We start from the raw sequence: 12976 nt of genomic DNA, 5'->3' as shown, positions 1-12976 counted from the left end.
ATTCATTGTAAAATCTAATGTTGGTTAGCCATACCAAGATCTTTCTTGGGTTGCAAATGCTATTTGATAGTGAATATTTGGTCAGGGTTTACTTCTAGGAAAAAGTATCCTCATACCAGATTGTTCTGAAAAACCTATGTACAGAGAGGACTTAAGACACTCGAGGCTAGTGTCTAGTAGGAATTCAAGTTCTCTCCAGTAGGCATCTTTCTCTTTTTTTTTTTTTTTTTTTTTTTTGTATTTTACTTCAGTAAGTTGTAAGATATCAAGGGGCTCCTTCCTGGAGCTAACACTTGATTCTGTTATGATTTAAATTTATATCCGAGGGCTCTTTTAAGAATAGATGCTGTTCCCTTTATGGCTGCTATCTGTATTTCCTTACAGCTTGGTCTTCCAGGGATCGCTTCTAAGTATTTCTGAAGGTTCTTTTTTATTAAACCAGTTGCTCCTATCACAATCGGTATAATGTTTATTTCTTTCAGAGACCATGTCGTTTTTTAGATCATTTTTTAGGTCCTGATATTTTGTTATCTTTTCCCGTTCAGCTCTATTAAGGCTAAAATCATTTGGGACTGTGACATCGACAATGAGCGCAGTTCTTTCAGGATTGTTCCATATAACAATATCTGGTTTGATGGCCTTGTCTTTTATGTATCTGCCTGCCTGTATGTCTTTGTCGTAGAACACGGTCACATTTCTGTTTGATGTTATTGGTGGTGGTTCATGTTCCCAAATGTTCGGCAATCTGTCAAGTTGCACCTCTCCACATATCTTCCAATGGAGGTACTTGCATACTTTGTTGTGACGAGCAGTATAATGGCCATCTGCCAATAAGATTGGGCATGCAGACATTAGATGGCTTGCGCTTAGGCATTTTTTTTTTTTTTATTTAACTTCAGTAAGTTTTAAGATATCAAGGGGCTCCCTCCTGGGGCTAACACTTGATTCTGTTATGATTTAAATTTATATCCGAGGGCTCTTTTAAGAATAGATACTGTTCCCTTTATGGCTGCTATTTGTATCTCGTTACAGCTTGGTCTTCTAAGGATTGCTTCTAAGTATTCCTGAAGGTTCTTTTTTATTAAACCAGTTGCTCCTATCACAACCTGTATAATGTTTATTTCTTTCAGAGACCACGTCGTTTAGTATGCGTTCGTATATGTACAATTAATACCGATTTCCGCTTAAAAGAAGATCCACAAATCTAGCAAAGGCTTTCCAAGTGAATATAAAGGAAACGCAAACAAATAATTTTTTTATTCAAGTGTGCTTCTCTTTTAACTAAGATGTGGCCGTTCAATATGGATGTTTAAGATTCTATTTCAAATTCTATTTCAAACTTAAGCACAGCAGATAAAATTCTATTTGAAACTTAAGTACAACAGAATTTTTTTTTTTTTCAAACGTTTCTCTGACCAAACGATGTTTGGATAAATCTAATAATAATGATTTCTTATTACATTTTTTATTTAAAAAAAAAAAAAACTAGCAGAACCCATGGAAATTCCACGGTAGTTGAAATTTTTTTAAACACATAAATAAAATGAATAAAAAATAAAATAAAACAATTAACGACAAATTTAAAACAATTTTTTTTTAATTCTTTTTTTTTTTTTAACCATTTAAAGCTAAAAAGAATTTACACTTTTTTAATGAAAATTCAAAACACAACACATTGTTCTGTTTTTTTTTTGTTTTTTTTTTGTTTTTTTGTTTTTTCTGAATAGAAAATTCCACGGTAGTTTTAAAAATTTTAAAACGTATTATAAATAAAATAAAACAAATATCAATGAATTTAAAACAATTTTTCAGTAAATTCTTTTTTTAACCTTTTAAAACTAAAAAGAATCAGTTAAAAAATTGTAAAATTTTTATCGAAAATTCAACACACAACCTATTGTTTTGTTATTGTTTTTTGGGTTTGTATTACTGTACACATAGATTCGAAAAAGTTGTCAAAAAACAAATATATAACAAATAAATGTTATCAAAGGCAAGATAAGTTACTTTTCTACCAAACTGGATATATTTTTTGTGTTTTTATTCAATGTAACATATTTATTCAGCTCGAAAAACATGCAGTGTTTACCGATGTATTGGACAATTCAAAATGGCGGCCGACTCTCTCTTAAACACGGTAAGTTCGAGAAAAGGTGTTATAAATAATAAACTAGACAAAATACTATTAAAAAAACACCGAATATATGTCAACCTATGTCACGGTAACATATATTGAGCGAATTTATAACAGTATTTTGTCTAGTTTATTATTTATAACACCTTTTCCCGAACTTACCGTGTTTAAGAGAGAGTCGGCCGCCATTTTGAATTTTCCAATACATCGGTAAACACTGCATGTTTTTTGAGCTGAATAAACATGTTACATTGAATAAAAGCACAAAAAATATATCCAGTTTGGTAGAAAAGTAACTTATCTTGCCTTTGATAACATTTATTTGTTATATATTTGTTTTTTGACAACTTTTTCGAATCTATGTGTACAGTAATACAAACCCGTTTTTTTTTTTCTAAATAATTTTTAATATAAATTATAAAGGAAGAGATATCAATTCACTTACACATCTTTTTTAATTTTAAAGAGAATCTATAATAAAAAAAAACAGTCTCTTCGCAACATGACTTATATTTTAAATTATAAAATAAAATATCCAATTTGAAACCGCAAGCAGACAGCCATGTTTCTTTTTTGTTTTGAAAATTTTTGTAGAGGAAATGGTTTGAATTATTTTTAACTGATAAAGAGCGACTATAAAGGGAGGTAATTCGTTTCTCATTTATTAATGTTTGCAATGATGATAGTATTTTTTTGTGACACTGGACGTTAGACAAGTAAATTAATATTTGGATAGGATAATAATAATTATGAAAATATATTTTGAACAAAAGTGTAGTAAAATGAAAACAATGCGATCACACTTGCTATCATACATTGGAAGCAAATAGAAAATAAACCAAGCTTACTAGGCTTATCATACAGTAGAATGGCCAAAAAAAAACAATAACTTATTTTATTTTGTGAATATGGTGTTCTTTAATTATTAATTTTATAAATAACTATCAGGCTAACCAGCGTTGCACAGTCGTAAAATACGCATAAATATTATATTTTAATTCGTACAGAAACTGAGACACGTGCATAAACAGTTCACTTCTTGTAAGTAAAAAAAAATATTCGAGTTGGGATCGAATAAAATCTAAAGAGAGTGATTCAAGTGCGATAACCATTATGCCAGCTTGACACGGTCTTTAAAAAGTGTTTTCAAACCTACTTATTCTCATCAAAAGGAATCTGTCATGTGAACGAATTTATGAAAAATACTTAACTACAAAAGGCAGTCTGAAGTATTCCATACGTTTCTGTGGTATTTTCCCCAAGTTTAAAACAGAATTTTATTGCATATCGTTATTTTAAAGCGTCCTCGTGTCTAGATTGCATTTTCGAAATTCACGAGCCGTGACAATCAGAAATATTCCAATTTCGAGTGTAGCTGTTCATTTAAACCTGAAATAATAAAAATTGGTCGGTCATCTCATAAGATGTGTAGCAATAACGTACTGAATTTTCAAGAATCTATGACAATTTTAAATGCCTGTACAAAAAAGTCTGGAAACTTATTGAAGGAACCTCATATCTATGAAAGTGAGAATGTGTTTGGAGGACAATTCTCAACTTATATACTCAACGAATTTTTGATCTACAGACTTGAAATTTGGTATATAGGGTATTCGCACATGTGGAAAACATTTTAATCGGTTTTCATCCAGAAAATAAAAGGGTTGCTAAGGGGTCAAAATTGGAGGTCATCGGATTTTTATCTGTTTGTCAACTGTTTCACAACTTTTGAAAACAATTTTTTAAAGTCGTCGCAAGCTGGTCTAATGGTTATCGTACTTGACTCATTGTATTTAGGCTTTGGTTTCGATCTCAGTTCGAGTATTTTTTTTACTTACAAAAAACATGATATTTGCATGCACATGTCTCAGTTTCTTTCTGTTTTTTTTTTTTTGTTTTTTTTTACTTCATTTTTTTAAAGGAATTTAATGTAACGTTTAATACCGGGCCACATCAGATGCATCTAGTTATATTATATACTAGCAGTTCAGCCAGCCTGGCTTTGTTCGGGCCCTATGTACTGTTCATAACTTTATGTGCACATGTATATATATATATATATATATATATATATATATATATATATGTATTAAAAAGTTGTACTCTTGTCCAGGTAACCTACATCTAAAGTTTTAAGTGTTTAGATCCAAAATTGGCGGAGGAGTTTGGTAGAGTCTGCAAAGGTCAACTCTTTTAACTTGGACCTCTTGGCAGTTAAATTTTCGCCCAAAACCTGATTAAAAAGCTTGCTGCATGTCTGAATACTCTTTATGTAAATTTTCAAATGTTCAGACCCAAAATTGGCTAAATAGTTTGCTACAGACTCCAAAGGTCAAATCTTTTGAACTTTGACCCCTTTGGCAGTGAAATTTTCGGTCAAAAAACGGTTAAAAATCTCGCCCTATGTCTGAATACACTTTATGTAAAATTTCAAATGTTTAGACCAAAAATTGGCTGAGTACTTTGGTAGAGACCTCAGAGGTCAATTTTTTTTTTAACTTTGACCCCAATTTTGACCCCTTAACATTCATTGTTTTAGGATCAAATCAAATTAAAAAATTTGATCCATGTTCAAGTTACATACATCTAAAATTTAAAGTGTTTAGACCCAAAATTGGCAGAATAGTTTGGTAGAGTTTTCAAAAGTCAAATCTTTGAATTTTGATCCCTTGCCAACCAAATTTCAGACCGAAACTCGATTAAAAAGATTTTCCCAAATCTCAATACTCCTTATGTTAAATCTCGAGTGTGTAGACTGAAAATTGACAGAACAGTTTGGTAGGGAAATGTACACACACAGATGCACACACACACACATACACACACATACAATTTCACTTTTATAGATACATGTATTATATATTATATATATATATTATATATTATATAGGTATTATATATTATAGATGTATTATATATTATATATATATATATATATTATATATTATACATGTATTATATATTGTACATGTATTATATATTATATATATATTATATATTATATATGTATTATATATTATACATGTATTATATATTGTACATGTATTATATATTATATATATATTATATATTATACATGTATTATATATTATACATGTATTATATATTATATATATTATATATTATATATGTATTATATATTATACATGTATTATATATTGTACATGTATTATATATTATATATATATTATATATTATACATGTATTATATATTGTACATGTATTATATATTATATATATATTATATATTATACATGTATTATATATTGTACATGTATTATATATTATATATATATTATATATTATACATGTATTATATATTATATATATATTATATATTATATATATATTATATATTATACATGTATTATATATTGTACATGTATTATATATTATATAGGTATTATATATTATATATTATATATGTATTATATATTGTACATGTATTATATATAATATATATATTATATATTATATATGTATTATATATTGTACATGTATTATATATTATATAGGTATTATATATTATATATGTATTATATATTATACATGTATTATATATTGTACATATATTATATATTATATATGTATTATATATTATATATGTATTATATATTGTACATGTATTATATATTATATATGTATTATATATTATATATGTATTATATATTGTACATGTATTATATATTATATATATATTATATATTATACATGTATTATATATTATACATGTATTATATATTATATATATATTATATATTATATATGTATTATATATTGTACATGTATTATATATTATATAGGTATTATATATTATATATGTATTATATAGTGTACATGTATTATATATTATATAGGTATTATATATTATATATATATTATATATTATACATGTATTATATATTGTACATGTATTATATATTATATAGGTATTATATATTATATATGTATTATATATTGTACATGTATTATATATTATATAGGTATTATATATTATATATGTATTATATATTATACATGTATTATATATTGTACATGTATTATATATTATATAGGTATTATATATTATATATATATTATATATGTATTATATATTATACATGTATTATATATTGTACATGTATTATATATTATATAGGTATTATATATTATATAGGTATTATATATTGTACATGTATTATATATTATATATATATTATATATTATACATGTATTATATATTATACATGTATTATATATTATATATATATTATATATTATATATGTATTATATATTGTACATGTATTATATATTATATAGGTATTATATATAATATATGTATTATATAGTGTACATGTATTATATATTATATAGGTATTATATACTATATATATATTATATATTATACATGTATTATATATTGTACATGTATTATATATTATATAGGTATTATATATTATATATGTATTATATATTGTACATGTATTATATATTATATAGGTATTATATATTATATATGTATTATATATTATACATGTATTATATATTGTACATGTATTATATATTATATAGGTATTATATATTATATATATATTATATATGTATTATATATTATACATGTATTATATATTGTACATGTATTATATATTATATAGGTATTATATATTATATAGGTATTATATATTATACATGTATTATATATTGTACATGTATTATATATTATATAGGCATTATATATTATATAGGTATTATATATTATATATATATATTATATATTATATATATATTATATATTGTACATGTATTATATATTATACATGTATTATATATTGTACATGTATTATATATTATATATGTATTATATATTATATATGTATTATATATTGTACATGTATTATATATTATATATGTATTATATATTATATATGTATAAAACTACAAAGGTTTGGAAATGCATCAGATTTTTTTCCATTTTATTTCCTTTGTTTTTTTCAGGATGCAATTAAATTTGAACAAGTCCAAAAGGAACTAAAATTAAACAACATGAACATTCCGTTACACGAAGTGGTGAGTCGAAAAGTCACAAATTTATTGCCATTACACATGTACTCCCTCAAGAATAACGGAATTTCTTTTTATGAATTTGCTTGCTAAAACATAAGTCAGTTCAAGAGACTGCATACTTCAACCTGAAGTGTTCCCAAAATCATGTCATCGAAACGTTGATAATTCAAAAAACAATTTATCTGATCTGGTTGAAATTTTGTTATTGTTATCAATGATTATCAGATCCATATATCAGACTAGCAAGGAGACTCAATATTGTCCGGGATTGAATGAAGATCAACAAATGTTCTACCTATCCCTATTTTTATTGTGGTCGAAATCGGTGAAATCGCCCATTTTTTAAAAATCAAATCGATTGATTGCTTTAGTTATGGCCCCCCCTTTCTGTGATGTATCGGGAAGAAGCTTCACATGCCTCCCTACAGTTATTTAGTCTGCAATACCTTTTAGTCTACATTACATTGCAGTTTACATTGCACTGTAGAGAACCTACTGTAAATTTTATAAAATTACCTGTAAATAATAATTTCACTTCAAGTTTTAAATACAAAAGTCAAGTATCATGGTTCAATTGTGCTCTAAACAGACATATTAATTTTAAATGCGCCCCTGTCATATCAAAGAACAAACTGTTGATTTTATGTAATTATTTTTTCATAATCACTTAAATTAAAGCTAAATGTACAAATGTCAAGTATCATGATTCAATTGTGCTTTTAAAAGAATCCATGTTTTTATAAAAGAATCTACAGCTCATTTTATGGGATGGGCCTTTCTGCTTGTGCGGTGATAAAACTTCTCAAATGCACTTGCGATGTTAGGTTGCATAAAAGTGTTAACTTTGGTCAAAATCAGACTGTTCCTTATTTAATTGGATTTTTTAATTATCGATTTTCGATACTTATAGATCTTCGATACTTATCAGATGCATTCCAATACAAAGCCTAGCTAAAAATACTCACAGACACATCAAGTACCTTCGTGTGAAATCTAAAAAATCGGCCAAGCCGTTTCCGTGTCCATAGAGAATGAACTCACACAAACATACGTACTCACATAGTTCCTTTTATATAATGATAGATAGATAGATAGATAGATAGATAGATAGATAGATAGATAGATAGATAGATAGATAGATATTTTGAAAAATCATAAGTTCAAATTCTGTAAAAAATTCAAGAATGGCTGAAATTTTCAAGGTCAAATAAGATGCAGGACTTCATTGGCTACAATATAAGCCAAGTAGTGAGTCTCTATACAATAAACAGAACCGAAGTTATCATCAAAAGTATGAAATGCACCTTATCCATGAGCTTTATTTTTTACTTGGTTATGTCTGAATTAAATCAGTTTTAAGTTAGACCATTACCCATATTTTGACCAAGCTTAATGACGCTTGTTTAAGCGATGTTGACGCAAGATTATATACAAACCAACATATTGATAAACTCGGCCCAAACATAACCTCTTAACCTCTAGGGCGAATGTAACAAATAATTTTTCTTGTACAATATTTGTTTTTGTTTACATTTATAATTATAATTATCAGCTGTTCTTTTTCAGCCAGTCTGTTAGTGTTAATTTAAGAAAAATATTTCTATTACTTGTGTTGATCGGACTATTGTTCTCATTTGTGCAACGTTTCAATCGGATTGGCCTTTAACCATCCTCAGGCATGTTGGTTGTTATTTGGAAAAGAAAAGAGAAACAAGCAACATGCCTGAGGACGGTCAAAGGTCAATCAGACCAAAACGTTGCACAAATAACACTCAAGATGAGAGCAGTAGTCTGATCACTACAAGTAATATAATCGATACAAGTAATATAATCAATCAGCCGTCATCTAAAAAAAATTCAGAACTTTAAAAATGTTTCTCTCGACATTCTTCAGCCTTCTGCCATATACAGCAGCCAGACTTTCAGAGATGTCCCAAAATTTGCGTACATGATTTTAGCCGGAAAAGCACCCGACATGCTACCCAAGGATGTTGATCCGGCAAATAAAGAGGTAAGACAAATTAAATGGATCACTTTTATTTTTGCAATGAAAACCTGATTATAACGTATTTTCTTTGGATAAAAACTATTCTAATCTATTTGTTGACTTATTTATTACCCATCAAAAACATGCAGTGTTCGATATGAACTTAACCTGATCTTTGGTAGAAGTGTTCAGCCATCTTTTAGCTACCAGGAGCTATAGCATATGTCAGGATTAAGATAAATAGAATTTAGCGTTTACATGTTATTTAAACCATAAATGCAATAGCTTTATTTATATTGCTAAAAGAATACTTAAAGGGAGATAACTAAAAGTGAGCAGACAATAGCCTGGGTCGAAAATTAGGAAATTATTACATACTAGACTACCCGTGACCCGTTGAGTCAGTATGTTATATTAGCTATGAAATTCATGTATGAGTGTGACAATTGTGACGTAAAGAAAATAGTTTTTTTTTACATAACAGAAACATTTCTATGAAAACATATTAAAATGAAAAAAAAAATATAGATAGATTTCTATGAATCGTTCTGTTTATTATAATTTATTATTTAAAAAAAAATGTACAGTTACTGAATTATAAGTGGTTGGCCATACTTATAGGTAAATGTGTACTGAACAGATACCATACTACTTATAGTTAAATTCAAATTTTGATATATTTGCTTTTTTTTTACATCGTTCACTTCTGTATTACGTTTAAGTTATTTTAAACCCCACTCTTCCCATGTTAAATAATAATTTCAAAATAATAACGTTAATATTTCAGCGTTCCAATTGTTCTTTTTTTTTTTCGCGTTTAAATTATCCAAATAAACAATTGTTAATACTGTCTGCTTTTTTTTTTACATCGTTCATTTCTGTATTACGTTTAAGTTATTTTAAACCCTACTCTTCTTATGTTAAATAATAATTTCGAAATAATAACGTTAATATTTCAGTGCTTAGGTCATGTACGCATGCGCAACCAGATGTTGTAAACCAGAAAGTGGGTTACATACATTGTTACAAGGTCATTTGAGTTTTATAATTATATAGATTACATTGATTAATATAAGTGTTGGAAATTATGAATGTAAATATAGGTTTTTAACTGAGATCATGTTTTAATACTGTGAAAGTGTAAGAGTTGTCTCTTTTTTGGTTGGTTGTTTTTGTTTTACGGCATATCAACCCTTTTCAGATTATTTAACGCCGAATCCAGTGATTTTGAAGAATTTTTTTAATAGAATATATATTTTTTTCAAGTCGATTTCTATTTAACCCATAGTTGGGACCCTAACAGGTACTATCACTCCCGGCCAGTGTGGACCTGAGAGCGATGACAATTAAATAGTGGCTCCACACTCCCCAAAGCCCACAAACTGGGGCCTCACCATCGGACATAGTTTAAGGACATATCCAGGACCATCTCTTTTTTGACGGATTCAGATAAATGCTTATTTTTCAATGACATAAGCTTTTTGAGTAACTTAGAATTACTTCCCTTTGTTTTCTCATTACTATATAACTGTCGAAATGTGAATAAAAGCAGACTTCATGTCTGTGTTAAACAAAAACATGCTTATGTGTTAATTTTCTTTTTTGTTGTCGTTGGTTACCTTCTACAGTGTCAATCCTATTTAAAACAAAGAAGGTATGTTTATTTTATTCTTAACTTTAATAATTAACCATCAATTATGAACTGCGTTTGATTGCATATTGGGTAGTCTATCGCAAGGATTTGTTAATATTGGATTTGAAGATGACAAAGTTGTGATCAACAAGGGAGCAATTCTGCAGCAAGGTGTTGCAAAGATATTCTATATAGGAAATTCCAAGAGAGAAAGGAAAGCCTTTTCTCATTGTGGAAGGAAAACGAGTTCTTGCTGTGAATGTCTTACGCCTTCCATGAAAATAATGACAGAGAGAGATATTAGCAAAGTTTCTTCTGTGAGAAAGGATCACCCCTTAAACTAAATTGCAACGTCGATTTTCCACACTGTCGAAGCAGGAGTAAGTGCTATGTTCAGACCCTTCCCATTTGTGAGCAAAATATGTGCTTACAAAACAAATGAATCTGTAGCATTCATAAATAAACACTTAATATTTCTCTCATGGAGAAAAGTTATTGCTAGGCTATTTGATTACATATTGACCAATCAGCTTGCAGGGCGCATTGATTTCATCTGGTCTCCTAAATAACTATTTCAGCTCTTTTACGAATCATGATCGGTCGGCAGAGTGATTCCTGAAAACATCAACAAGAGACGCCATTTTTCTCTTTGCCTGTCCACTGGACAAACATAGACTATCTTTGCCTGAAGATAACTTCTAGCAAACTTTCGACAGCCTCAAAAAAACTTTCTATCTTTCCTTTCTTCACTAAGACATTATTCAATTTTCTTCCATCTACACCAAACAGTGTAACCTTATTGAATATTGTTATTATAAAATGGTTTTGCTTTTCTTTCATGCGACAGGTTTCATTACTTACTAATAAAATTTAGGAGTTTGTTTTAACACCTACTTTGCATATGTTGCCTTCTTATTGTACATAAATTATATACTTTCCTCATTATATAACCCTAAGTTCAGCTCTTATAAATGTATACACCAATCAAATACAACACATACGTATGTTCCACCATAAAATGATATAATGACGGTTGACATGCCGTAAAAACCCAACAATCAAATATTCCACCCACATCATATATTGGAGGATGGATATTTGAAAATCTATATAAATTACAGTTTGATAAAGCAAATAAATTTGATAATTTTTTTTTTTTTTCGGTTGTCATTGATAAAATGATACTTTATTTATTTTTTCAGCTTCATCTGACAGATATGGAATTCATGTCCGTTTTCCAAATGACATACACGGATTATTTTCAACTTCCGGTTTGGAAAAAACAAGCATTGAAGAAAGCGTTGGGTTTGTTTTAAACGTGAACCGAAAAGAACATGTCTTTTAAGAATAAAACTGCACAAAATCTTAATTTTTTTTTTCAATTACAATGAATGAATATATTTACCACAAATGTAGATTATAAAAATAAATAAAGCTAAAATTAAAATAATTACTTTTTTCTTTGATTTATGATTGAGACGAGCTTTTAAAATTATGATAATTAATTTTTTTTTTTTTTATTTGAAACTAGCCTGGGTGCCCGGCGTTGCCCGGGTGTTTGGAGCTGTGTGTTGAGCAAAAAGTTCGAACCTGTTCCGCGAAGGAAGAAAAGAACGTGAAAAAAAAGTGACGTCTTTGCTGTTACGCCCATCGCCAAACCGGAAGTGACATAGGTTTAAATTAACGCTAGTCAATCGAAAAGAGGGGATGACTTTCGAAAATATCGACGAAAAAAGCGACCCCTCCCTGTAGAAAAGTGCCCAGTTGAGGGTGAAGAAATTAATTTTTTTAGCCAATTTTTTGATATTTGTCGTCCGAAGAGTCGAGCTCCAAAACAATATCGATCATGTGAAAATCCTTCGCTTCTGTCGAAAGTTTTAGGCATACATACATACATACATACATACATACATACATACATTTAAACAGACAGGTGAGATTTATATTATAGATAAATAAAATGTCTTTTTTAACAATAAAATATTTTTTAAATGTCCGTATCAATAACATGTGTAGATATTTGATCCAAATTTGACCGAGCAACAAACTTCAAGACGTTACCTTTGTTTAATGATGACGCATCCTCACAATGTCCCTTATATGACAGGTTCCATCGCGCAAGAAAAAATATCACATCTAAAACGTTGTGCAGAATCTATCCGAATATCTTTTTCTCTT

The 12976-nt window shown here is 28.1% G+C and overlaps 1 protein-coding gene across 2 annotated transcripts in view; it reads left to right on the top strand.

Moving 5' to 3' along the window:
* Window positions 1-12248, top strand: part of LOC145285846 (advillin-like) — a 186889-nt gene extending 174641 nt beyond the window's left edge. For both annotated transcript variants that reach the window (XM_080134287.1, XM_080134288.1), the window contains exons 24-26: window positions 7110-7181; window positions 9073-9189; window positions 12001-12248. In XM_080134287.1, the coding sequence (XP_079990413.1) occupies window positions 7110-7181; window positions 9073-9189; window positions 12001-12114 (303 nt within the window). In that variant the 3' untranslated portion in view covers window positions 12115-12248. The remainder of the gene's footprint in view (window positions 1-7109; window positions 7182-9072; window positions 9190-12000) is intronic.
* Window positions 12249-12976: the final 728 nt, after the last annotated feature.

This window comes from Euprymna scolopes, chromosome 10 (genome assembly GCF_053919585.1).
Source record: "Euprymna scolopes isolate OS-2025 chromosome 10, ASM5391958v1, whole genome shotgun sequence".
Lineage (NCBI taxonomy): Eukaryota > Metazoa > Mollusca > Cephalopoda > Sepiida > Sepiolidae > Euprymna > Euprymna scolopes.
The sequence above is the reverse complement of the archived record's forward strand: the minus strand, read 5'-3'. Positions and strand labels throughout refer to the sequence as shown.